Source organism: Mauremys mutica, chromosome 21, assembly GCF_020497125.1.
Source record: "Mauremys mutica isolate MM-2020 ecotype Southern chromosome 21, ASM2049712v1, whole genome shotgun sequence".
NCBI lineage: Eukaryota > Metazoa > Chordata > Testudines > Geoemydidae > Mauremys > Mauremys mutica.
In genome coordinates, this window is record NC_059092.1 from 16,461,400 (window position 1) to 16,488,893 (window position 27,494).

The following is a 27,494-nucleotide window of genomic DNA, read 5'->3' on the forward strand; positions in this document are numbered from 1 at the left end:
GGGGGGAGGGGGCATGGCACCAGCTGCAAGGTGGGAGCCCTGGGGGGCCCATGGCACCTGCTGTGGGGTGGGGGCCCCACTGCCGCTCCAGCCTCCAGGGAGGAGAAATCCCTGGGGGCCCCGCTGCCACTCCAGCCACCGTCGGAGTGGGAGCCCCTGGGGGCCAGCCGCTGCTCCAGCTGCCCCAGGATTGTGCTGGGAGCCACCGAGCTGCAGCCGCTCCCATGACAAACATTACCTCCCTGACTTCCTGCGACCTCCGTGAGGAACACGGATCCCTAATCACACATCACATGCTGGCAACAAACACAATAAAACACTGTAGTGTTTACGACCCTTTAAAATGATGGTCATTCAGACTCAGGGTTCAGCCAGCAGCCCCCTCCTTTCAGCCAGAACAGGGCTCGAGGGGAGAGCCATGGAAAACACCAAATTGTCCAGGGGAAAGTGATTGATTGGGGTTAGAGCAGGTTCTCCTCACGGAGACCCCGGTGGGTACCAGATTTGGCTGCAGGGGGGTAGATGAGTGTCACAGGCCAGCCTGCCTCATAGAGCATCTGGGAGAGGCTGGTTTAATTGACTTTATTCTGTTTTATGCTTCCTGATGTGCTCAAAAAGTGCTCCCAAGGGAAGGTTCCTCTCTGAGCAACTGACCAGAAGCTCAGGTTCTGGGAACTCCTGTTCAATGCAATAAAAGTCATGGCCAGAGCTGGAAATTGGGGTTGTTCCTAATTTGTCTGAGCCCTTTGGTCTTTCTGAAACCCTTCTCCTGGGGAAGGGGACTACGTTGGCCTGGGGAACCCCATGGGGGCAGTGTCCTTGATCCTTGCCTCCCTGTGTGATCATCCTTCCACTGGCTGAAGCATGCTAGAAGCATCTCTCTGTACTGCCCAGAGTCCAAGAGTGTAGCGTACCTTATCGGAGACCTCCAGCAGCGTGACGTGGAAGGAAACCAGCCCTGAGAAGTCAGCGTCCGGGAAGGCCAATCCCTCCACGTAGAAGGTGTCCTCCTCTTGTCCGCTGGAACGGTCCACTACGTAGGAGCGTTTATCCGACCCCAGCACATGCTCGTACTGGGCGAGTGAGCCACTGCCTAGGGACAGGAAGGAATTCACACCACAGTGTGAACTGGACATTTCACGCACTGGGGTGGACGGGGCAGCCAGGGGAAGGTGGGAAGAAGGTGGTGTATACTAAAGGAGAGCGTCTCCTGCATTGTCCAGTGGCTACAGTTAATATTCCTTTGTACACCCTGCAGCCAAAATTTTCAAGTGTGAGTTGTCTAAAGTTGGCCCCCTAAATCCATGGCCTCATTTTGGATGGGAGCTGCAGGGGCTCAGCACTCAGTCATGGATTTAGGCATTGAAATAAGAATCTGTTTGCCCAGCGAGGTGCCCAGCTTTGATCTAAGTGTCTTGCCCAAGCTCATAGAATCATAGAAGATCAGGGTCAGAAGAGACCTCAGGAGGTATCTAGTCCAACCCCCTGATCAAAGCAGGACCAAACCCAACTAAATCATCCCAGCCAGGGCTTTGTCAAGCCAGGCCTTAAAAACCTCTAAGGAAGGAGATTCCACCACCTCCCTAGGGAACCCATTCCAGTGCTTCACCACCCTACTAGTGAAAAAGGGTTTCCTAATATCCAAGTGCACACAATGACTGGACTGGAACATGGGCCATCCTGGATACCAGCCGTGTATTTATTTCCCTGGGTCACACTGCCCACCTCTGAAGTTTGTCCTGCAAAAACTGACTTGCATCATGATTTGGTGGGGTGGGTGGGCTGGCAATCATGAGGCAGAGCAATGCCCACCACTCATATGTCTTTGGGCTCTGTAGGCAGTCAGGCCTGCCCAGGCGAGCTTGGAAATGCCTAATGGAACGTCAAACGCGGAGACGAGCTGGTGTGAGAAGCAGACCTTGCCCTCTGAAATTTCAGCAGGCTGCTTCAAACAAAGCATTATTCTTTTTTTTAATAACCCAAACTGTCCTGTAACCCAATCTTCTAAAAGGGCTAACGCAAGAGAATGCAGAGATGCTCAGAGGACAGGAAATACCTTTGAAATCGGAGGACATCAAATTTTACAGGAACAGGAAAGTGAAATGACACGAAACGTCTAAATTATCAGGAAAATTACAAAGCCAGAGAAACCAGATGTCGAACGATATTGACTGTTGAGAGCTATAGAGTTATGTGCCGAATGTATTGTCAGATCACTGGACTTCAAGAGACTGCCATGGAGGAAGGATGGTCTTGTAGTTAAGGCTCCGGAGAGATGGATTCTGTTCCTGGCTCGGCCACAGAGTACGGTTTACACTAGGAGCTAGAGGTGTCATTCCCAGTTCATGCAGAAATATTTGTGCTAACTCTCGCCTGAGCTAGCACGCTAAAAGACAGCAGTGTAGCCACAGCGGCTGGGGGGAGCTGCCCCATGTATGTTCCTATGGGTTTGTACTCAGGCGAATAGCCCACGCTTCTGCAGCTACACTACTCTACCCACAGACTCCTTGTCCCTGAGCGAGGCAGTGAGGCCAGATTTAAACTCCTTGCTCACACTGCTGATCCATTATTCACACAAGGAGGGGGACTGTTGGGAGCATAAAGCATTTACCAGTCCGGTCCTTAATTTCTAAGTGCCCCCGTTGGGGTTGGTACGTTCCTGCTTTGTGTGGTATTGGAGACAGATGGTGGAACAATGTCTTAGGCCTGGTCTACATTGGAGGAAATCGACCTAAAATACGCAACTTCAGCTACGAGAATAGCGTAGCTTAAGTCAACATGTCTTAGGTCGACTTACCTTGCGTCCTCACTGACACCACTCCCCCGTCGACTCCGCTTCCACCTCTTGCCACAGTGGAGTACAGGAGTCGACGGCAGAGCGATCAGGGATCGATCACTACCCACCGATCCGGCGGGTAGTGTAGACGTACCCTTAGAAATAGAACTGGGGGATGTTTTGGGGGCAAAACTTTTTTCCAGCAAAAAATCCAGATTGGGCGACACTGAAGCACATTGCCAATTTGTGTCAATTTTTCACTTAATTGTTTCAGTCAAAAAAAATCTGCAGTTCTGGATTTTGACCTTTCCAAAATGAAACTTTTCAGTTTTCTGATTCAAAATGACTTTTCCAGTTTGAAATTTCCTTTAATTTTATTTCCAAGTTTTTCTGAAGTTAGAAAATGTTCAAAAATGAAAGAAACATTTTATTTGGGGTTGAATTAAACATTTCATTTGACCCAAAACTTGTTTATGTTTAGAAATTTTCAGTAAATCAAAACGTCTGTTTTTTGTCTAGTTCTGCTTAGTCATAGAATCATAGAATCTCAGGGTTGGAAGGGACCTCAGGAGGTCATCTAGTCCAACCCCCTGCTCAAAGCAGGACCAAACCCAACTAAATCATCCCAGCCAGGGCTTTGTCAAGCCTGACCGTAAAAACCTCTAAGGAAGGAGATTCCACCACCTCCCTAGGTAACCCATTCCAGTTCTTCACCACCCTACTAGTGAAAAAGTTTTTCCTAATGTCCAACCTAAACCTCCCCCTCTGCAACTTGAGACCATTACTCCTTGTTTTGTCATCTTCTACCACTGAGAACAGTCTAAATCCATCCTCTTTGGAACCCCCTTTCAGGTAGTTGAAAGCAGCTATCAAATCCCCCCTCATTCTTCTCTTCTGCAGGCTAAACAATCTCAGTTCCCTCAGCCTCTCCTCGTAAGTCATGTGCTCCAGCCCCCTAATCATTTTTGTTGCCCTCCGCTGGACTCTCTCCAATTTATCCACATCCTTCTTGTAGTGTGGGGCCCAAAACTGGACACAGTACTCCAAATGAGGCCTCACCAGTGCTGAATAGAGGGGAATGATCACATCCCTCGATCTGCTGGAAATGCCCCTACTTATACAACCCAAAATGCCATTAGCCTTCTTGGCAACAAGGGCACACTGTTGACTCATATTCAGCTTTTCGTCCACCGTAACCCCTAGGTCCCTTTCTGTAGAACTGCTGCCCAGCCATTCGGTCCCTAATCTATAGCAGTGCGTGGGATTCTTCCATCCTAAATGCAGGACTCTGCACTTGTCCTTGTTGAACCTCATCATATTTCTTTTGGCCCAATCCTCCAATTTGTCTAGGTCCCTCTGTATCCTAGCCCTACCCTCCAGCGTATCAACCACTCCTCCCAGTTTAGTGTCATCTGCAAACTTGCTAAGGGTGCAGTCCACACCATCCTCCAGATCGTTAATGATATTGAACAAAACCGGCCCCAGCACCGACCCTTGGGGCACTCCACTTGATACCGGCTGCCAACTAGACATGGAACCATTGATCACTACCCGTTGAGCCTGACCATCTAGCCAGTTTTCTATCCACCTTACCGTCCATTCATCCAGCCCAGACTTCTTTAACTTGCTGGCAAGAATACTGTGGGAGACTGTATCAAAAGGTTTGCTAAAGTCCAGAAATAGCACATCCACTGCTTTCCCCTCATCCACAGAGCCGGTTATCTCATCATAGAAGGCAATTAGGTTAGTTAGGCATGACTTGCCCTTGGTGAATCCATGCTGACTGTTCCTGATCACTTTCCCCTCCTTTAAGTGGTTCAGGATTGATTCCTTGAGGACCTGTTCCATGATTTTTCCAGGGACTGAGGTGAGACTGACTGGCCTGTAGTTCCCTGGATCTTCCTTCTTCCCTTTTTTAAAGATGGGCACTACATTAGCTTTTTTCCAGTCATCCGGGACCTCCCCCGATCGCCATGATTTTTCAAAGATAATGGCCAATGGCTCTGCAATCTCATCGGCCAACTCCTTTAGCACCCTCAGATGCAGCGCATCCGGCCCCATGGACTTGTGCTCGTCCAGCTTTTCTAAATAGTTCCGAACTACTTCTTTCTCCACAGAGAGCTGGTCTCCTCCTCCCCATACCGTGCTGCAGAGTGCAGCCGTCTGGGAGCTGACCTTGTTTGTGAAGACAGAGGCAAAAAAAGCATTGAGTACACTAGCTTTCTCCACATCCTCTGTCACTAGGTTCCCTCCCTCATTCAGCAAGGGGCCCACACTTTCCTTGACTTTCTTCCTGTTGCTAACATACCTAAAGAAACTCTTCTTGTTATTCCTAACATCTCCAGCTAGCTGCAACTCCTGAGCAATACTTTTATACTCCTTCCTGGTTATTTGTCCAATCTTCCACTTCTTGTAAGCTGTTTTTTTGTGTTTAAGACGAGCAAGGATTTCACTGTCATCCGAGCCCTGTTGACTTTCAAGGATCTAGTTCATTTAGGCACTCAAGCGAATTCCACCTAAACTCATTAATATATGTGAGTGGCTCAGATATTCTGGTGATGGGGCCACCCACGCCCCTAGATAGACAGGAAGGTTAAATACTCACCACTGGCATGGAAAACTCTCACTTTATCCACATCGGCCACAGAAACGTGAAGAACCAACTTGTAGTCAGCAAAGATGGCACTGGGGCCTTGGCTTCTCAGGATCATAAGTGACATGTCTTCAAGATCTTGGAAAGAGAAGAGATAGGCATTGGCCACTATTATTATTTGTTTTCTCATAATGCCTAGAAGCCCCAGTCATGGACCATTGTACTAGGAGCTGTACAAGCACAGAATAAAGAGACAAAGCTGCCTCTCCCCCAAAGAACTCATAGTCCAAGTATGAGACAAGAGACCACAGTAAGATGAGGGAATACAAGGAAACAGTGGAACACCACTGGTCATCATGACAGGCAGTGGTCTCAGAACACCAGCAGCCCACCAGTTGTCCAGTTTTCTGTAGGCTTATGGCAGAGGGGAGTTTTAAGGAGGGTTTGACGCAGGAGAATGAGTTAGTTTGCAGATGTCTATGAGGAGCTTCTCTCAAGCGTGAGGGGCAGCCTGGGAGAAAGCATGAAGGTGCTGGTTTGAAAATTTAGCAAGTGGGCGAAGGAAGCTGCCATCATGGGCTGATGGGAGGTGAGAGTCGACCTTTTGATATTGAATGAGAGATGAAGGGGCGGGGGGAATACGTTGTGAAAGGCCTTGAAAGTGAAGACAAGCAGCTTATTACAGGGACCTGTTGAGGTTTTCAATCTCAAGCCTTGAAACTTTGACTTTCCCAGTGTGTGTCTAGATACAGAGCTTATACTGAGCTTATATCTGGCTGTCAGATTATATGGGCGGCTTGCTATGGCTTTATGTTATTGCTACTAGGGCTGACAAGCGATTTAAAAAAATGAATCCCAGTTAATCGCGCTGTTAAGCAATAATAGAATACTATTTATAGAAATATTTTTGGATGTTTTTCACATTTTCAGATATACTGATTTCAATTACAACGTAGAATACAACGTCTATAGTGCTCACTTTATGTTTATTTTTTATTATACAGTAAAAGCTGTTTTATCCGACACTTCACCAACTGGGAAGTTCTATAAACCAGCATTTCTGATCTTCGTTGAAAGTCGGGTTGGCACAGGACTGGCAGGGGATTAGGGCACAGGCATAGGCGGTGACTCCGTGGGTGCCTCCGGGGCTGGAGCACCCAAGGGGAAAAATTAGTGGGTGCTCTGCACCCAACGGCAGCCAAGCTCCCTTCACCACCTGCCCCACCTCCTCCCCCCCGAGTGCGCCGCGTCCCCACTCCTCTGCCTACCTCCCACAGCACTTCCTGCCGCCAAACAGCTGTTTAGCTGGATTTAAGACTTTCCAGGAGGGAGGGTGCGCTCAGGGGAGGAGGCAGAGAAGAGGCAGGCAGGGGCGGGGACTTGGGGGAAGGGGTGGAATGGGGCAGGGTGAGGGCAGTGCAGGGGCGGGGCTAGGGGTGGGCTCGAGCACCACCGGGAACAGTGAAAGTTGGCACCTATGGGCACGGGCAGAAGTGCGGGCCGCAGGCTCTGGGAGGGAGTTTGGATGCAGGAGAGGGCTTGGGGCAGCGGGCTGGTGCACAGTAGGGGGTGTGGGGTGCCGGATTCAGGGGACGCTCACTTCAGGCAGCTCCCCTCAAGCAGCAACCTCTCCCAGCTGCTCCTAGGCGGAGGTGCAGCAGGCAGCTCTGCACGCTGCCCTCATCCCACCCCGAGCGCTAGCTCCACGGCTCCCACTGGCTGGCAACCACAGCCAATGGGAGCTGCGGGCACAGGCAGCGTGCAGCGCCTGCCTGCTGCGCCTCTGCCTAGGAGCAGCAGGGACAGGTCACTGCTTGCATGGGTCAAAGGTTGAAAATTGGAGCTTCTTTTGAAGCCGCGAGGTTAAGATATTAGACTCCCACTTCTATTTGTCTACTCAGTTTGTTTTCCCAGCCAGGATAGCATCTAAGGGCTTGTCTACATGGGGAAAAAGTCCCCCCTAATTAGTGCCGAATAGCCAAATAGCAGTTCCAGACGAGTTTCCTGTGTGGACACACTGATTCCACACTATGAGTGAGTGCCTTTGTGCAGATTAGGTCCGTCCACATCCAAAGTGGATTAAGCCACACTGCATAAAAGGCACTGTTCATGAGGAAAAGGAGCATCGACATGGGGGGGTTAGTGCAGAATACCTGCTGCACTTAAATTCATACCCGCGCTAGCTGTTTTTCACTCACTTCCCTGTGTAGATGAGCCCTAAGGGGGGAGGGGGAGATGTGCAGAGAAAGGGGGACGCCCCCCCCCCCAAAAGACAAGGAGCCGCGGTTGGAGGCGTGAGTCGAGGGACCGTCCGATCCCATCGCCAGGTGTTACACACTGAAACTCACTTCACCTACGTTGGAATCGTAGTGGTAGCACCTGACAGTCGGCCCAGGAAATATCAATCTAGTTCTGGCCTGGCTCACGTTCAGACTCCCCCCTGCACCTGTCTAACGCTCGGCCCAGAGCAGAGGTCTGTTCCCTGTGAGTACCTGCATAGGACTGCACATACTGGTAAGCACTGTCCATCTCCTTGGCACCCGGGCTGTCCCTGTCACAGTTCACTAGCAGCACGGCTCCCTGCCCATCAGGGCCCCACGTCCATTTTGTCTGCAGAGGAAACACAAAGGGATCTGGTACAAACACTGACCAGGCCAGAGCCTGAATTCCCTCTTCCTCCTCACCTGGAATCTACCCTTCCTCTCCTCCCCCCCTAACAGCCCTGGCAATGATGCGGACGAGCGGCCACGCCTGTGATGGGGTGCGGTCAGGCGTGTACAGCAGATGTGCTGGGTCAGCACATCCGGAGAGCAGCCTCCAGCGACGGGCCCGTCTCCGAGGCGCGGGGAAGGTGATGGCTGCACGAGGAGACGTTCCTGAGATCAAAGCCAGCTCAAGAAACAATAGCTGGGAAGCCGCAGCAGCACGGCTGGCTGCATGGACTGGCCCTGTCTGGCCAGGACTCTCGGTGGCCACTCACGTATGTACCCAGGGGGTCCTGGGTGAGCGGGGCTAGCAATCAAACCTCCCAACTGCACAGGGTGCCCAGATGTCCTGATTTTATAGGGACAGTCCCGATTTTGGGGTCTTTTTCTTATACAGGCTCCTATTACCCCCAACCCCTGTCCCGATTTTTCACATTTGCTGTCTGGTCACCCTACAACTGCAGTGCAGACATACTCTAAGGGTGCCCCTGGCTGGCAAAACCCCAGAGCCATGTCTACACTAGGAAAATAGACGTTAACATGTTAACAAGCTAATGGGCTAAAACCCTAATGTAAGCCAGGGAGTTAGTTGTAGTTTTAACACATGATCTCAGCCCCATATTAAACTCGTATGAAAACTACAACTGCCGGGTCTACGCTGGCATTTTAACCCAAATTAGGCCATGTCTACACTACAGACATAACCTGAGTTAACCCAAAATTGTTTTTTTCTAGTGTAGACGTGGTTTGAAGGAAAGCGGAAGCTACTTGCCCTCCCCTGGGTGTGTCCCTACAGGAGAGCAGCCGGGGTGAATCTATCCCTGTATTGTTCCATAAAAAACATTCACTGGGAACTTGGGCATCCGACTCTTTAACCCAGGCATGGAGCAAGCTGGAACCCGCAGCAAATACACCGATCCAGGACCAAAGGGGTAGTTTCTTTCTTTTTTGCACAACCCCGTTGACGGATGGAGTCCTTAGCAAATCTCAAGCCTGATGGAAAAAGTTCGGGAGCCAAATAATTTTCTCTAATGCTACTTCTGCTCTCCTGACCCCTGACTCTGCACTGGAGTAGCAGGGAGGAGAATTTTGCACAGGGGCAATGCCATGGTTTCATAGCGGTAGGACATGGAAAAACAACACTGGGACTAGGTTGGCTTCTTCAGAGATTCAGAAAACAGTCTGTCTCCACAACACAGCCTCTGTCACTGTCAGCTTCTGGTTGCTAGTGCCTGTTAGGACCGGGAATAGAAGTGTTTCCATGCTGAATGCTTTACCTTACTCCTTGCTTACAAATATGAAATTAGGCTCATTACCTTGTTGATTCCATTGCTCTTCACCATCCCGCTGCGGTCCGTGTCGGTGTCCAGAGAGACATCTGAAATCACAAAGGGAGAAGGAAGCCCTGGTCCCAGACAGCAGGAGAATGAGCACACCCAAAGCATTGATGTCTTGGGTGCTTTCTTAACACTATCCATCCGTATGTGGACAGCACCAACTCTCCCACCCTCGACACACACAGCAGGACAGGGCCGGGTGAACAGGACTCCCCGGGTCTCCATTCAGAATCTGTATCTTCCAGCCTTTTCCTGCCACTTCCTATGATTTTCATCTGTCTACTCCCATCTTTGGTCCCTGGAGCAGGAAAGCACGGGTGGAAATAATTTCATGGATGCAATGATTCTTTGACCCGTTTCTTTGATATCTGCCTTTTGTTGTTGAATGACGATTCAATGAAAGCAGGAAGAAATGTTTCCAGAATATGGCATGTAAACACCAAAATATTTGCTTGAAGTGATGAAATATTTTAAAGGGGCCCTTCTTCAGGGAATGCTTCTCATCCCCCCTACCCCCCAGATTTCTGACCATATGCTCCTTACTGGACCTCTAGTCAATAGTAGACATTAGGTCTAACTAAATGGTGGGTCTCTGTCTGGTAGTCCACTGAGCTGATCAAAAAAGATAGTGGGAGAAACAAAGTGAGCATCATTCAGAGGGCATGGGACTGGAGGAGGAGGTGGCTACTTCCTGGTCCTGCTTGCAGGCTCAGAGGATCTGCAGGGAAGCCTGCAACCTGGTCTTTCAGCAGTCAGTCTGCAGAGAGCCACCCTAAAGTAAGATGGGATGAGCTGTGCCTCGCTGTTTTAGGGAGCAGCCTGCTTTGTCTAACTCTGGGTTTGGGTTCTTGTGTGTTAGGGTTCTGCATGCTAAGATATAAAGTAGTGGTACAGTGCAGCCTTCCAGCAAGAGAGTGCTGTGTTTTTTATCTAACTTCTCTCTGTGTGTGTGCTGTGAACATTACATGGAGAAGCTGAATCACTTTATGTGCCCTGGTGGGATTGGAGACTAAGGGAGTGCCCATACGTGCCCAGAGTTTGAGCCCAGGGCAAACATTTGGTTGAGAAGCTAGTGTTCATCACTTCAGAGAGCCATAGCAGGTGGGAAAATGTCAGCTTCCTAGGGTGGGATTTTCAAATGTACCATAGAACCTCAGAGTTACGAACACCTCGGGAATGGAGGTTGTTCGTAACTCTGAAATGTTCGAAACTCTGAACAAAACATTAGGGCCATTCTTTTCCAAGTTTTCAACTGAACATGGACTTAATTCAGCTTTGAAATTTTATTATGCAGAAAAAAAATGCTGCTTTCCCTTATTTTTTTGTAGTAGTTTAGGTTTAACACAGCACCGTAGTACTGTATCTGGTTTTTTTATCTCTGCTGCTGCCTGATTGTGTACTTCCGGTTCCAAATGAGGGGTGTGGTTTACTGGTCAGCTCGTTACTCTAGTGTTTGTAACTCTGAGGTTCTGCTGTATGTGCCTTTTCTGAAAATCCCACACCCAGTTTCTTTGGGACCCTGGTTAGCCAGCCAGATAGTCGTATTGTTCATAGGAAAGGGGTGTAGAACAGCAGGCAAGTAGGGACATGACACAGCAGATGGATTTCGTGGGGTGAGCAAGATTAACATGCTAATGTTCTATTTCTTGCATTCATCCACTTAATTATAAGCTGTTCAAAGGGAAGAGAGAAATGTACAAGCCTCCCTGCATTAAATATATCTGTGGTGAGGGTGGGGGTATGGGGGTATAATATGTTTATCAGTAGTTTTCAACCTTTTTTCATTTGCAGACCCCAATAACATATTGAATGGATGTGCAGACGCCTTTGGAAATCTTCGATATCGTCTGCGAACCCCCAGAGGTCTGTGGACCACAGGTTGAAAACCACTGGTTTCTATTATATACACTGCATATATATTAAATATACATGAAACACAAACATCTCCCCTTTATTTTGTTTATTTGAAAGGACTGTTTGTACATATTATATTTAATATATATACATACACATATCTTATATATATGTGATGAAGGGAGGCGTATCCATTTCTCTCGTCCCTTTGAATAGCTTATCATGAAGTGGATGGAAAAATAGAAAATGTTACAGTATTTATACACGCACACAAACTAATTCCCATTTGCTGCCTAGGTTGCGTGTCTCAAGGGTATTTAGCCGATTGTTTTTACAATACTTACTGACACAGGTGAGGTATAACCAAGCCCCCTCTATAGGTGCATTCTCTTTCTGTCCATAGTACGAAATCCTAACCTGTGAAGACATTGCCTGGTCACGATCAATTCTAGCAAAGGTCCATATCATGCCACGCTCCCGTTGTCAAATGTGATCTCTTCATTGCCCTCAGAGAGCCGTGATGCCCGATATCTGCTGAGATTGAGCGGGGGGGTATGGAGACCACCCTCAATAAATCAACTGTAGGACCATCCTGCATGCTCATGGCAGTTGATGATTCAGTCGGTGAGTCATTCATCCAACAGGCCTAATTCACGCTAAGGGGAGTCGGGAAAGGTCTTGGCGATGGATTTATAACCCCAGGCAATTTACCCAGGGAACAGGGGGTGGGGAAGCCCATTCCCTGGAATCCTCTGTGTCGTTTCTGGCATTATGGCACATGTGTACTCAGCTCATGGCAGCGAGCCTCCCGGCCTGGGTGAACAGAGTGGGGCTCGCAGGGTTTGCGTTCGCTCTCTAAACACAGCTGTGCGTTCAGTGCTTTGAAGTTGTGCTTGGCCTGGAGCTGGTGTTCTGAAGCCCACTGCTAGTAGAGAATCTGTCGACCCGGGCTGGGAGGCTCTCTGCCCCGGGCTATGCAGACCAGTGGTGCACAAGCTTTTCCAGTCACCCCCCACCCCCGCCTTGCCATTCACATAATTTGTCACCCCCACCCCCCATTACTTGTAATCTGAAGTAATCCTTTGCTTCTGCGCTGCTGCTGACGGCAACGCTGCCTTCAGTGCTGGGTGGCCAGAGAGCAGTGGCTGCTGGACTGGGCATTCATGGGACCTGCGGGATCCCAGTTTCTTTGCACACCACCCCCCACCCAAGAACCTCTTCTGCACCCAGTGGAGGGCACCGCCCAGTTTGTGCACCACTCATACAATGACCATGCACAGTTAATCTCCAAGTTAAAGCCAAGGTGAAAGAAGGGTTTCCTCTTCTCTTGCACTAGCTCCTGGGTGTCTGCCACCAGACTTTTCAATCATTGAATTTCCAGCACGTTAACCCTTCCTCTCTCCATTCTTTGGGCAACCTCACTCCCCTTCACACACACCCTTACTCTCCTCTATGTCTTTTTGTGGCTGTTAACGACACAGATTTCGCTGGGAATCTGATCTTTAGAAGTTGGCTGATCGCGGTGTTTCTGACATACAAGCACTCTGCAACTGTGCCACATCCCCTAGTTAAAACAGCCCCTTTCTTCTGAACCTGCAAAGATTGACCCCATGTTTCCAGGGGTGATCATGCGAGTCTTTCAAAGCCCGGCAATCCACACACCTTGCTATCATTGACAGTACTGCTCGGGATGTCCATGGACACTGTGACCTCCACCTGAGAATTCAGGGTCCATCTCGATGCACCAGCAGGTTTCTTCACAGCATTAGGCTTGTAGACAACATAGACCTTCACTCCAGAGGTACCACGGGCATCAAATGACGTGGCACCGCTTGGGATGGATCTGGGACAGAAAGGAGCCCGTCAGAGTTATCCCTCTCACTGTCTACGTATACGCATAAAAGCACTGACTAAAGATCCCCACAGACTCAGGAAATTCCCATAGGGTTCTGTGGGTCATCAGCGACATCGGTGCAAATTCATTCACCTAACATCTTGATGTTGCCAAATCTGCTTTTTTTTTCTTTTGCATTGAGTCTGAAAATTTTTTCCCAGCTCTAATCGTGACCAAATGGGATTTTTTTTATGAGGCTAAATTAATGATTGAGATTCTCAGCTAAAAGGTGGCATTTAAATGGACTGGATTTTGCATCTGCAAGCAATAATTATTCTTTGCACTCAGCAGGTATGGTACTTCACACTTTCAAAGCACCCTGCGAACATTAATTAACCTATTAACACCTAAATGTGCTAGGGGGAGGCATTTTTGTCTTGCATATGATTTGCATCCCTTCTTTCCTTTCCCAAAGAAAAGGGATGAAGCTGTGTAAACGTTAACCACAAGAAAAATATTTCAGGGATTTATTCCTGGTTTCTCTTTACATGTCAGTGCCTGAAGCAACTCGTAAAGAGAGAGATTAATCTGTCATCGCTCAACCTCCTCTAGAATTTTAAATCTACCTGTAAACCTGTCTAATAGCTTCTTCTCTTCTGGTGGGTGCTGCTGAAGTGTTAATGTCAGATTTATCACACGCTGCCAGAACAGATATAACTTAGATAATGTTTTCACCCCTCTTAGCCAGAAGGCCGAGAAGAGATGGCTTCTGGGGCCAATTTTGGAAGACTGGCAAAAGCGTGTGTTTATAGGCACGAAGAGAACAGCCATAGACTTTGTGTGAATTACTTCCAGGCGGGGTTCTTATGTGGTCCCTGCCATTGTCGGGTATTTGTCTGTAACATGCTAACTTTGGGACGCTGCGTCCTATCAACCCCCCAAATTTCAGGGGACATTCTAGGCAGCAATGGGCACGCGCCTACTGAGTTTAGTTTAAATGGGAACACTGATTCACAGGAAAATCGAGACCTCCAAGACTACCTTGGGTGGCCAGCAGAGAAATCTTTCTGCAGCCTTCTACTGCTGTCAACCTATATCAGAGGCAGCAACTTAATTTGCTGCATGGAGACATTGTCTGGTGCCGGGACTCTAACAGACCTAAGAGAGCCTTATAAGGAGGATTTGTAGTGGGAGAAGTGGGGTCCGGATGGGGGCACAAGCGGAGTGAGAGGAATAGGGAAGCTGGGGGAGTGGACTTGGCAAGGGTGGCCAGGGAGCAGGGACCTGCAAAGGAATGGGGGAATAATGGTGAAAAAAGCTGGAACCCAGAGGGGCATAGGTGTAGTTTCACTTCTATATTTGGGGGGGTGACTCCAGTCAGACCAACAGGGCTGGGGGTGGTGGGGAAAGGGGGACAAATTCCATGCCTGACAATAGAGGCACCATTTCAGATTGGGGGGGGACTTTAATTGTGATTCCAGGGGCTACTTAGGCAACTGAAAACTCCAGTGTTTTTTGCAGATAATAACTTAGAACTATCTGACAGGAGCACGGTATTGAATTCCTCTATCAAGAAAGCAAATTAAATAAATATTAGACCCACTCAGCTCTAATACCAACATGATCTGACATCTTGTGGCAAGTCACTTAAGGGACACTGGTTCGTTTAAAATTGCAACGTCTGTTCTTACTGAGATACTTATTAAAGTCAAAAGGGACCATCATGATCATCTGATGTGACCTGCACATCGTAGGCCACAGAACCTCACCCACCCACTCCTCCTGTGATAGCTGGTTACTGGAGTCCTCAAATCATGGTTTAAAGACTTCAAGTTACAGAGAATCCACCATTTACACTAGTTTAAACCTGCAAGCGACCCATGCCCCATGTTGCAGAAGAAGGTGAAAACCCCACCACAGTCTCTGCCAATCTGACCCGGGAGGAAATTCCTTCCTGATCCCAAATATGATCAATTAGATCCTGAGCACATGGGCAAGACCCACCAGGCAGATACTACAGAGAATTCTCTCCCAGGTGACTCAGAGCCTCCTCACCTAGTGTCTTGTCTCCAGCCGTTGGGGATTTTTGCTCCAGGCAGTCGCCGATGGGCCACACACCATTGTCGGCAGTCCTGTCATACCATCCCCTCCATAAACTTATCAAGCTCAGTTTTGAAGCCACTTAGGGATTTTGTGCCCCCATTGCTCTCCCGGGAAGTCTATTTGAGTACTTCCCTCCTCTGCTAGTTAGAAACCTTGATCTAATTTCAAGCCTAAACTTGTTGATGGCCAGTTTAGAGCCATTTGTTCTGGGGTCCACACTGGTGCTTAACTTTAACTCCTCTCCCTCCCTGGTATTTGTCCCTCTGATGTATTTCTACAGAGTAATCAGATCTCCCCTCAGCCTTCTGTTGGTTCGACTAAACAAGCCAAGCTCTTTGAGTCTCCTCTCATAAAGTAGTTTTCCATTCCTCAGATCATCCTAGCAGCCCTTCTCTGCACCTGTTCCAGTTTGAATTCATCCTTCTTAAACACGGGAGACCTGCACACAGTATTCCAGATGGGGTCTCACCAGTGCCTTGCATAATGGTACTAACATTTCCCTAGCTGTGCTGGAAATACCTCGCCTGATACGTCCTAGGACTGCATTAGCTTTTCACAGCCACGTCACGCTGGCGGCTCATAGCCATCCTGTGATCAACCGATACACCCAGCTCTTTCTCCGCCACTGTCGCTTCCAACTGCTAAGTCACCAGTTTATAGGAAAAATTCTCGTTGTTAGTCCCTAAATGCAGGACCTTGCACTTTGCACTATTAAATATCATCCCATGTCTATTACTCCAGTTTACAAGGCCATCCAGATCTTCTTGTATGGTATTCCGGTCCTCCTCGGGACTGGCAATACCTCCCAACTTTGTGTCATCTGCAAATTTTCTTAGCCCACTCCCACTTTTTGTGCCAACGTCAATAATAAAATGTTAAATAAGGTTGGTCCCAAGACTGAGGAAGTCCACCAATAACTTCCCTCCAGCCTGACAGTTCCCCTTGCAGTATGACCTGTTGTAGTCTTCTTTTTAACCGGTTCCTTATCCTCCTTTCAGTCCTCATATTAATTCCCATCTTCTCCAATTTAACTAATAATTCCTCATGTGGAACTGTCACAAATGCCTTCCTGACATCCAGGTAGATTAGATCTACTGCATTTCCTTTGTCTGAACAATCAGAAAGGTAACTTTTGTTACTACCTCCTGAATACAATAATGGCAAGCTACTTACTTTTTGCAGTTCACCAGGCTTGGAACAGCTCATTTAACTTTAGGAAACACCCTCACAGCCCTTTCTTATCTTAATCACCAGTTAATCACTCTATTTATAAACAAAATTCTGACTCCCTGGCCCAGGGGCGTAAGCTGGGAGCAGCTCGTGACAAATCTCTTGTCTCCTCTGCAGAGCTCTTACTTTGCACAGGCTGCCTGCCTGAGGCTTGCAGTTGGGGGGGGGGGAAGCAATGCCCTCCAATGCCCACCCCCACTCCACTTACGGGGGCGAATTGGGTGGATGGGCAGGCATGAAAGCGGAGACCCAGAGTGAGGGAGGGAGGGGAGAGGATGGGAAACTGGGATTGCATCCTATGACATCTTAGTAAAACTGGTTGACATCTGTATGAAGCAATTTTTCAGCAAAATATGGCCCTTTCCCCAGACCAAAAGCATTAAACAAAATTTCACGAATGTTCTAGATTTTTGTCAAAAACTCAAAAGTTAAAATTGCCTGATTTTGATTTTTTACCCCCTGCCTTTCCTTTTTTTTTTCTTTCTTTTATTCCTTTCCCAAGGTTAGAGAAAGTGTGAAAAGTCACAGAGTAGCAAAAGGAAAAGAGGGGGAGGAGGGATGAAAAAATGGAAAAAAGAATCCTGGATGTCATTCATTTAATTGCATTCAACAGCACCAGTGAGGACGGGAGGGCTTGGGAGATGCATTTAAAAACATTTTGAAAAAGTTTCATGATTTTTTTGGGGGAGGAAAGGGAAAAATAGTTCCATTTTGGAGCCTGCGAAGCAGAAACACCGTAGAACATACCAAATTGTTGATGGCATCTTTTCCGTTTTTCTGCCAGCTCTACATTTTGGGCCACTACATAAGCTGCTGTAAGTGATCATACCTGCTTTACGGTCATGACGATCTGGCCTTTTATGTATTCAAAGCTGTATCCTTATAGGTTTGGGGCAGATGCTTTACTGACACTAACAAATGGTTTCATAATTTCTTAGAGGAGTTGGGGAAATTCCCCTCAAATTAAGATGCATGATGAGATGACCAGTGTAGGGGAGAAAAAGAGAGAGATCCTGGAGCACTGGGTCTGGTGCAAGACCTGAGGTCTAGACCAGAGGCTCTGCACCAAAGTGAGGCCATGTATTCACAAATTAACGATCTTGGCAAAAGTATTGTTACTGTTGCTAAAACACAGGCACTCCTGAGAAGCAACAGATACTGGGTATGTGTGATTAACCCAGGGACCTTGTAGCGCCCGAGCACCCCGCTCTGGAGAGAAAGGGGTTAAAACCAGCTCTGGGAAAGGGCTGCCCCGGGGACCCAATCAGTGGAAGGCAGGTAGCAGCCAATCCGGGCCCGGTAGGGCTGGTATAAAGAGGGCTGTGAGCTAGGAGTCAGGCAGTCTCACTCCAGCCTTGGGGTGAGAAGGACTGGGGTGCCTGGGAGCACGGGGTACCTTCAACAGAGCAGTGTTGGGGAAGGGGCAGGCTGAGCTGGGGAGCTCAGGCCTGGCGACCTCCCAGGCTGAGGCCTGACAGGAAGGCCTAAGGAGGTACTGGGGTGCAGGGAAAGGCAACAGGTCCAGCCACCTAGCCAGTGATGGAGTGGCCATTTCAGACTGCAGTTTGCCCCTGAGGGATGGGGCTAGATGAAGACCGGCAGTGGGTCACTGAGGCAAGGTGGGCTCAAGAGTGTGGGGTTCCCTGGGTGAGTGGCAGCATCCCAAGGTAAGGGGCACCGTGGTCCGGGAGGGACGTGGGGCCTATATGTGGTGGAGAAAAAGAGACTGCAGAGGGCGCTCCAGGGCTGAGAGAGCTAATTTCCAGATGACCAGCAGGAGGCACTGTGCTGGTGAGTCAGCCCGCCTTGCTACAGACCTCCTGACTTAGCACCAGATAAGAGAGTTTGACAGAAGTGATGAATAGGGATGTTTTGCCCCAGACACATGGAGCAAGAGACAAGGGGACCTAACAAGCAGATATCATAAAACCCATAAGGTGGTACGTAAATTGTTTGTCTCAGCCTATAAATGTCAGGGTACCTTGCCTTAACCCTTTGTGCAGCCTAGGGGACAGCAGAAAGTCCTGATGCTGAGCTGCTCCTTGCCACAGGGCACTTGTGTTAGTGTACCTGTAACCCTGGAGATGGTAAACCTGGCCAAGAGCCTTTGTCCCCGAACCATGCCAGAGGTCATTCATTCTGGGTAGTGCTATCGAGGCCTGCTGAACCACCGATCTGCACAGGGCTGGGACAGCATCCGGAGAGCGTGCACACGCACCTAACTGACAACAGCCACTTGGAAGCAAAGTCTGAAGAACCCATTGATGTTGCTGACATTGCAATCGCATTGACCCCAGGTAGCAAATATAGCCGTGGTCTCCATCACTGACCATTTTAAAAACAAGATTGGATGTTTTTTTCTAAAAGATCTGGTCTAGGAAAAATTTTGGGGCAGTTCTCTGGCCTGTGTTATCCAGGAGGACTGACTAGAATGATCACTGGTCCCTTCTGGCCTTGGAATCTGTGAGTGACATCAGCTGTTACAAGACACAGCTCTGACCTTGGTTCAGATTTAAAGATTCCAACCCAATTAATTTTGTTGTGTAAAAGAACCATCTTTGCTCTAAAGCTAAATGCTTTGCGCCTGATTCCGGCCCCCGACCCTCAGGCCAAAAAGTTTGCCCACCCCTGCTTTAAGAGGTGATTCTCATGTTCCCTTTAGTCATATGTTCTCAATGTAAATAATGTTTACATGAGGTAGTAGCCATGCCAATGACTCAAGGGAATGAGGAAAGGAAGGAGGAGGGTGACTCCAGTAAGGTTGCGTGGTTACACGGGTAACTGCATCCACCACTGGATGGCTCCAAGTTGTTCTATTATTATTTTTTTAATTCCGTCCTGAAGTCTGAGGCCGTGGCTGCCAAAGGAAGTGGATGGAGATGGAAGAGAGGAATCGAGGCTTGGTGCCAGACGTGCGTGTGTTCTCTTGGTTTTATTGTCCGTGCTTGGGGGAGAAGAAAGTCGTCTATTTACTCAGGCCTAGATCCTCAAACACAGCGAGGTGCCTAACCCCTGTTGATTTCAATGGATCTGGGCCGCAGCGCTTGTCGGGCAGCAGGACTGAACGCTGCCATGATTGTGAAAGGCAGAAAAGGGCTGCTAGTGAGGGTGGAAGCTCCCAGCCAGCCAGGGCCTGGCACCCCACCTATGCTCTATCTTTATCTTTAACCCTCAACCTCCACGCTTACCCCCGCCCCTGCAGCACCTGCAGTCAAATTCTCACCACCCCAGTCTGGGCTCCTGCACCGCCATTGCTCTTGGGTAGCAATAAGGCAACAACAGGTTAATGTTGACCTTTAAATGTCGACCGTTGTGTTACCTAGACGGCGAGTGCTTTAGAACAGGAACAATCTTTTTGTACAGCACCTAGCACGGTGGAGTCCCAGTCCAAGACTGGTGCTCCAGTCATAGAAATACTTTTTAATAATCACGTGTAGAACAACATCTAGCAAAATAGGTTCCCAGCTTGGTTTGCCCGGCGGCACCATTTCAGTACAAACGTTATTAAATCGTCATAATGGAACAGCATTAGCAAATACAGCCTCATTTCTGCACAATAAAGTAGCCCTTGGTCTTCGCATCGGAAAAACCTTCTTTTCCTTAGGTTACCCCTTAAAACATACTCTGGCATAGTCATGTATTTTTATGCACTTAGAAGAAGGCATAGTTATTCTTTCATCCAGTTTAATTATTTACAAGTCACTCCCACAGCGAGGTTGCTGCCTAGCACTCTGATGGCTAGAAATAGAATCCATTTAGCAGGGGTGTGCACTGGCTTTAGTCTCTGCAGATGTCTCAGCTGTCTGTGTTTGAATCTGCATTTCAGAACTGTTTGAATATCTCACATAGCCAGTTAGGGGACAAGGTGATGCCAGGCCGTGGTCTCCTTCCAGCAGTGGAAATAATGCAAGGAGACCAAGGGAAAATTTCCAAAAGTGCCTAAGTCCCATTTTCAAAAGTGACTCTGTGTGTTCCATTCTATGCATCCAAAGAAGTGAGCTGTAGCCCACGAAAGCTTATGCTCAGATAAATTTGTTAGTCTCTAAGGTGCCACAAGGACTCCTGTTGTCTCTTTGTGGATACAGACTAACACGGCTGCTACTCTGAAACTAGTCACCGAGTTTCAGTAAGTGTCTGATTCCCTTTTGAAAATGGGAGCATTTCACCCCAGAGCTCTCATTATGCTAAAGCTGCCTAGGAAATTGGGACGGAGGGCCAGAGACGGGATGCAAGTTTCAGCGAGGGAGTGTAGATCTGTGTTTTTCATTTGGGCTCATCTGTAAAATAAACACGAAATACTAGAGGCCGCTCCCCACCCTATTGGCCTCGGACAGTCAAAGCGGTTTAGAGAACGTGCCAAAGATCAGCAAATCTCCTGGTATGAAAAATGAATCTTACCCATAGATGTCTACAGAGACCTCCGTGCCCACCACACAGACGGCGTAGCTGGGACTCTCGGTGGACACCCGGACTCTCCGCTGCGTCATGGTTGGCCTTGGACCATAAACGTGTGCGAAGTGAGCAGCTGTGCTCCTGGGCTGTTCTGTTTTTTACAGGCAAACCAGCACGACTGGATTACAAGGCATAGAAAATTTGCTCCACCCTCCTCCCGTCCCTATCTGAACTGACTAGCTGGAGGCTCCGTCCCTTCCCCCTCCAAGGTCTCTACCTACCTACTTCTGTTTGGGTTTTATATGAGGGGCTGGAGGAAGGAAGGGCAGGAGCTGTGTTGACCCAAGCCCCAGTTGGCGTTTGTCACGTCCAAGCATTGACGGCATGGTCATTCCAAAGGTAGAGACTGGCTCACGGCAAACTCAGGTGTGGAAGATCGGAAAGTCCTGGGCGTTTGCTCAGTGTGCTGCTCCTGGGGATGAGCAGATGGAGCACTTCACACGGGCTAAGGGCTTTACAAGGATATTTGATTCTTAACTCCCCGCCCTTGGAGTAGGCTAACAGGCATGTTATAGGAGGTAGTGTTCAGACCCAGTGCGGGGTTACGTTCTGCCCGGAGGTCTGGGTTCAGGTTCAAGGCTGAATCAAGGCTATGGGTAGGATCAAAGGGTGGTGAAATCCCAGGGGATTTTTGGCTTCATTTGAGCAGGGCTGGCCTTAGGAAAATTGGCACCCTGGGCCAACTTGTATTTTGGCACCCCTGGCTCCCCACTCGTCCCCACCCATCCCCCCCATTGTCCCTGGCCCCCGCTGCCTCCCCCCACATGGCCTCGTACTGCAGGCCCGCCCTGCTCTGCTCCTTGCATCTTGACTATGGAGTCTCCCCTTACCATGGCGGTCACCCATGTCACCCACCCGTAAGGCCAACCCTGCATCTGAGGATAGTCCTTTTTGGACAATGGGATCATGCCTGTGACTAGGGTCCTTTGGCACCCCCACAATACAAATAATAAATAATATTGGCAGGCTCCTTCTGCGGACCCCCAGCATGGAGTGGAGCCCATCCTGTCTGATGTTGCACCAGAGGGGAGGAAGGAGAGTCTTTTCAGCTTTGCATGGTGACTCTGGATCTCTGACCCCAACTGAGGTGGCTCTGTTTTACCCAGTGAAAATATCTAACTTGGACTGGGGAGAAAATGTCTTCCCAACAGTCTAGAATGAATCAAAACAAGTACTGGATACCAAAAAGGAGCCGACATACTCATAGACTTTAGGACTAGAAGGGACCATCAAGGTCATCTAGTCTGACCTCCTGCACATCGCAGGCCCCCGAACCTCAGACACCCACTCCTGTGATAGACCCAGAACCTCTGGCTGAGCTACTGAAGTCCTCAACTCGTGGTTTAAAGACGTCAAGTTACAGAGAATCCACCATTGATGCTAGTTTAAACCTGCAAGTGACCCGTGCCCCATGCTGCGGAGGAAGGTGGGATCTCTGCCAATTTGAGCTGGGGGGAAATTCCTTCCTGACCCCAGATAAGGCAGTCAGTTGGACCTTGAGCATGTGGGTGAGACCCAGAAGCCAGACACCTGGGAAAGAATTCACTGTAGTAACTCAGAGCCCTCCCCACCTAGCGTCCCATCTCCGGCCGTTGGAGATATTTGCTAACTGCAACCATGGATCAGCTACATGCCGTGGTAGGCAGTCTCATCCTACCAGCCCCTCCATAAAGTTATCAAGCCCAGTCTTGGAGCCAGTTTGAGGCGCTTAACAAAGCTTGTTCCAGAATCACTGGCCTTTTGCCGGCAACCAGCAAACCCTCCTAGTGGAGATGCAGTTTATTCTGGCATAAAACATAAGCTATACCAGCAGAAGAACTTGTATGCCTATAAGTGTTTAGGGCTTATACTGACACAACCATATGTTGGTTAAAAAAAATCACACTTGTAACTGACCTAGTAATGCAGTATAAGTTTTAAGTGAATACCGGCCATGGTAAATTTGATTGAGGGTTCTTTGGTCGGGGGTGTAATCTTTAGACGGGTTTCATTGTCACCCCTATTATAATCCCTGTGTTTTCCAATAGCCTTTTCTTTTTAGAAATATTTTAGTTCTAGAGCCACTTCATAGATACATTTTCTTCTCTCAGATGGTCAGTTGCAACTCTGCCTGCTTCAGTAGCACTGTGGCATAGATGCTTCCTACATCGACGGAAGAGGTTTTTCCATCAATGCAGGTCATCCGCCTTTCTTAGAGACAGAAGAATTCTTCTGCCAACCTCCCTGTGTCCACAGTGGGGGTTAGGTCAACCCTAGTATGTCAAACTAGGTGCAAAATTTTTCACAGCCCTGAGCGGCGTAGCTAGGGTGACCTATGTTGTAGGCGTAGACCAAGCCAAAGGCACCGTTATACCCAAAGAACGCCACCCAAATAACTCCATCCACACCATATAGTGGGCAGTGCGGCTTTAATTACACTAGTAAAGTGGTGCAACGTCTGTATGTCGACAAGCCCTTCATGCCCGTGAAGGAGTTGGTCGTGGGAAGCTAGGACAGAAAAACTGCTCGCAGCCATTTAATATTTAATTGTTTAAAACTCTTTAAAAACCTGCAATTTGCTGGGTCTGATCCTGCCCCATTGAAGTTCAAGGCAAAACTCAGCGAGTTCAGCGAGATTAGGGTCAGGGCTGTAAAGAACCACATTTCATGGAGGAGTGGTATGCGGGGGGAGGGGGGCTGCACCTTTAAGGGCTGAGCTTCCCAGCCAGAGTCTGGATGAGGTGCTGGGCTAGCTCTTGTTATGCACAGCATGGAGTCTTGTCTACACCGACACATTATACAGCTTTGACTGTGTCTACACTGGTATAACTCAAACTGTACGACTGCCCCAGTGTGGACACAGTTGTAATAATGCTGTACCTACTTCACAAGGCAGCTATGAGAAGGAATTCGTATTTGGTATCTGTCGTGCGATGTGTGGCTGGAAAGTGCTATGTATCCATGCCAGCGACATTGTCACTGCTTATCTATCAGCTCCTGGTTTGAGCTGGGCGTAGTGCTAGCTTCCTCAGGTAGTTCTGGCATCTGCAGACCAGTTAGGGTGAGCAGATAGCAGTGTGAACAATCAGGACAGGGAGTGGAGGGTAATACGTCACTATATAAGAAAAAGCCTCAAATATCGGGACTGTCCCTATCAACACGGGACATCTGGTCACCCTAAGGCCAGTCCAGAGCCGCCCACTGCCCCGATAACTCGCCTCGTTCCTCTCCCGCAGCGCCCTGCTATTCCAGGCCACACGCCGCAGTGAGAAATGAACCAAGACAGAGAACCTCGTCAGGGTGTCGAGGCCTGTGGTGTAGAATTTGCTCCCGTGTGCCGTGGGAGCGCCAACGTTTCTGTGGCTTGATCTCCGTTTAGAACGGATACCAGCATCTCACACACACACACACACGGCAACAGAGCTATGCCAACGAAACCCCCAGTGTCGACGCAGCTAGGCCACCAGCTAATGACATTCGGCGAGGTGGGGTTCCTACGCCATCGGAAGGCGTTTTTCTGCGCCCATGCTAGGGGCTACGCCAGCAGAGACTCTGGAGTGCAGACCCAGCCGGAGTCTGTTCTCAAGCAGGAGCTCCTCCTCCTTCCCCGAACCCGGCGTAGCAGTTCTGCAATGTCTAAACCCAAGATCCGTGCCCTACTGGGGCAGAGGAGGAGAGATGGAAAAGTACCATTGCCTGGGGGTACCGTAGCTGGGCCCTTGTCCGTTTATGACTCTCTGTGTCAGTAGCAGCTGTATTACGGGGGTGACCTCTAACAGTCCCTCCTGTTAACACACGCGACTTTCCTTGCTTGGGAGCTACACCCGCCTCTTCCTCCTCCATCTGTCAGGGGCCAGCGCGTGGCTCCCTGCCCACCCAGCAGGAGAGGGTCCTTCAGACTTTAAATCGTATATTCCATCAGGGCTAAGCGTTTTCTCGTAATTACACCTTGTACCGGAGGCTGCTTATTAAAAGCTTGGAAGACACCCAACGAGGGGTGGGTGGAGGAATCTGGACCACAGAGAGATCGGTCAACTCCCCTCTGTGCTCCGGAGATGGTCTCCCCCAGAGTATAAAGCTCTTCTGTGGCTATTCTTCTCCTGTGGCCTCCATCCTCCTGACCTTCTGATGTCTGCAGCCTGTGACTGACACGTCCCGGTGCCTCAACACGCCGCGGAGATGCACGTATCTATTCGGTGGTAGCGTTATTTCTCGCCCATGTCAAATTGAATTGGCTGAGCTGGGGTGGGGCTTGGCAGACTGCAAAAGAGCTGGTTTGGTCGGGCTTGTTTTTCAGCCTGACTCGTTCCCCTGGCTCTGATTTCAGCACTGGCCACCCAGGGAGGATTCTCTGCCCCGCCATAGTTTCATCTCCTGTGCCGTCCTGTTTGAAATGGTTCCTGGATGCAGCCAGGCCTTTGCCAAGAACAAGCCACTGCTCCAACCACTCAGCTCTCAGAGATATAAGCAGGTTTTTTTAAAGAGACGCGAGAGGCTACGTTAGCCACCTGTGCAGCCTTCCTCGGGAAGCCCTGTGACCGGAAGGACCTCTTCTTGGAAGCTGAGGTTGTAGGAAATACCCTAAGGCGATGATCTTGCCCTATTGGGAGAGAGGGTAGGAGGTTGGGGTGGGACAGACAGGAACCTGAGGAACAGGGGAAGGGCAAGAGGTGGAAAATCTACTCTGTTGTGTTGACTTTGGGGCTGCCAGAAAAATTCTTCAAGGGCATCAGCACAGTTGGGTGCCAGCACTGGGCATGCCTGAGAGAACAAAAGTAGGTCTCCACGAGAGAGAGCACACCGTGCATCTCCTCTGAACCGTGCTGCAACTGACCTGAACCCAAAATGGCAGCCACCTCCGCCAGACACCGGAACACTGAGAGGTGCCATACGCACACACCAAACAAATTATGGGCTGCCCCGCTGCTTGTGCCACAGAACTGATTCGCAGTAGAGCTCCGTGATGATTAATCCTGGGATAAAGGAGAGGGAACGCTCCCTCTGAATGCTTTGTTGAAAATGCATCCCATGTGATCCATTTAAATATTGCTGTAATTGTCATTGTTTGCATTCCTAGAAGGATCCTATTGTGCTAGGCCCTGTACAAACACAGTGCAAAAAGATGGCCCCTGCCCCCAAAATACTGTTTTTAAGTTCATTTTGATCCTGCTACACAAATCTCTCGCAAGGGGAAGATATACTATTTATAACTTTCTAAGACGAATTGCACAAGCAGGTGTTGTGAAACTAACAGCACCCTGAAAATCGTGCAGCAGGGCCTGCAGAAATAGAAATGACTGTGTGACTGCACTCGAACAAGGGGGAGCGAGCGGCATACACGTTGAACCTGATTCTTCAATACCCTGGGCCTTGCGGAATCGCTAGCAATTGTGCAAACTGCCTTCGGACTTGTTAGCACTTGCACGGGTGTTGGCGACTCCGCACTGCACGTGGGGATCAGGCCCATTTTTTCCTCTGGAAGTGACTCATCAGACTCAGGAAATAGGATCAGCTGAAGCTGTGATGGGGAGTTTAGGATCAGCTGAAGCTGTGATGGGGAGTTTATCTGAGGAGAGCTGCCTCCCGGAGAAGCCAATTCCAGAAATAATTCCATGCCTGTTCGGAGTAGCTTGCGTGTAACTTTTTCATACCCACCAGTCTGGCAAACAGTGTGTAACTTAATCCTGATCCACCCCAGGGTCCTGTGGGTGAATCATTAGCCAGGCTAGTGTTGGTAGTACCCAAACCTGTGACATACCAAGAGGTCCCAATACAGGCACTCACTGATATGACTTGGGCAACTCCCTGCCCCCACTGTATTTGGAGGGTCCCAGATACAGCATCAATGCTGGGCTGTGCAGTGGGACAGGCTTTGGAGGGTCTGCTCAGGGGGAGTGAACCCGTCATTGTGTACTATGACCCCCAGCAATCAGGGCTGCTGGGGATGGTGGATCTGTGGATGCATGGATCTGTGGATCCATCTGTGGATGCCTGGATCTGTGGATGCATGGATCTGCCGGCTGTATTGCCATCCGCGGCGGAGAGCTGCAGAGTCGACTGACTCTGGAACAGTAGCCAAGGAACTACGTTTCTGGTTCCATGGCCCAGGAAGGAGGTGTTTTCCTCACCCACCTAGGGCTCCACAGCTCCCGGCCCAGTTACTCATGCTGACGACAGGGTCTGACACGCACTTCTGAGCCCCCGACATAGTCTCTGTTAAATGTTTCCCTTGTGGCGGTAGTTCTGCCTTTTCCCTACTAGACCCCATCTCCTAGCCAGGATCCAGCAATCTCCCAGTTAGCAGTGTGGGTGGGGCAGGGTGGTTACAATCCCTTGATACCTAGACATGCCCCCTATTGGGTCGTGACCCCCTAGGTAGACAAACCCCTCCCTTATGGAGCAGGGAGTCAGAGCTAACCTGACCCCTTGCTGGGCTTTTTAATCGGCCTCATAACGACATCGTAGCAGGAAAAAGCTGATAATCTCCCCGGGCCGATAATTGCACATGATTTATTCCTCCATGTGCGTAACTGAAGGCGGTAATTTCAATAGCCTTGTTGGCTAATTACCTGCAATAAAGAGAGGCATTGAACCAGTCGTCGCTTGCCGTTCTTGTTTGCATAAGGATTTA

General features: G+C 49.2%; 2 protein-coding genes across 4 annotated transcripts in view; one reads left to right on the plus strand and one right to left on the minus strand.

The window, feature by feature from the left end:
- Window positions 1–20,919, minus strand: part of LOC123354234 (protein-arginine deiminase type-1-like) — a 32,280-nt gene extending 11,361 nt beyond the window's left edge. Inside the window, exons 1-7 of the mRNA XM_044996060.1 lie at window positions 20,831–20,919; window positions 12,928–13,108; window positions 11,610–11,682; window positions 9,391–9,452; window positions 7,862–7,979; window positions 5,382–5,507; window positions 915–1,093 (exon numbers count right to left, since the gene is read on the minus strand). Coding sequence (XP_044851995.1) covers window positions 915–1,093; window positions 5,382–5,507; window positions 7,862–7,979; window positions 9,391–9,452; window positions 11,610–11,682; window positions 12,928–13,108; window positions 20,831–20,919 — 828 coding nt within the window. The remainder of the gene's footprint in view (window positions 1–914; window positions 1,094–5,381; window positions 5,508–7,861; window positions 7,980–9,390; window positions 9,453–11,609; window positions 11,683–12,927; window positions 13,109–20,830) is intronic.
- LOC123354232 (protein-arginine deiminase type-2-like) overlaps window positions 1–27,494 on the plus strand; it is a 162,121-nt gene that overhangs the window by 22,908 nt on the left and 111,719 nt on the right. The window lies entirely within an intron of this gene.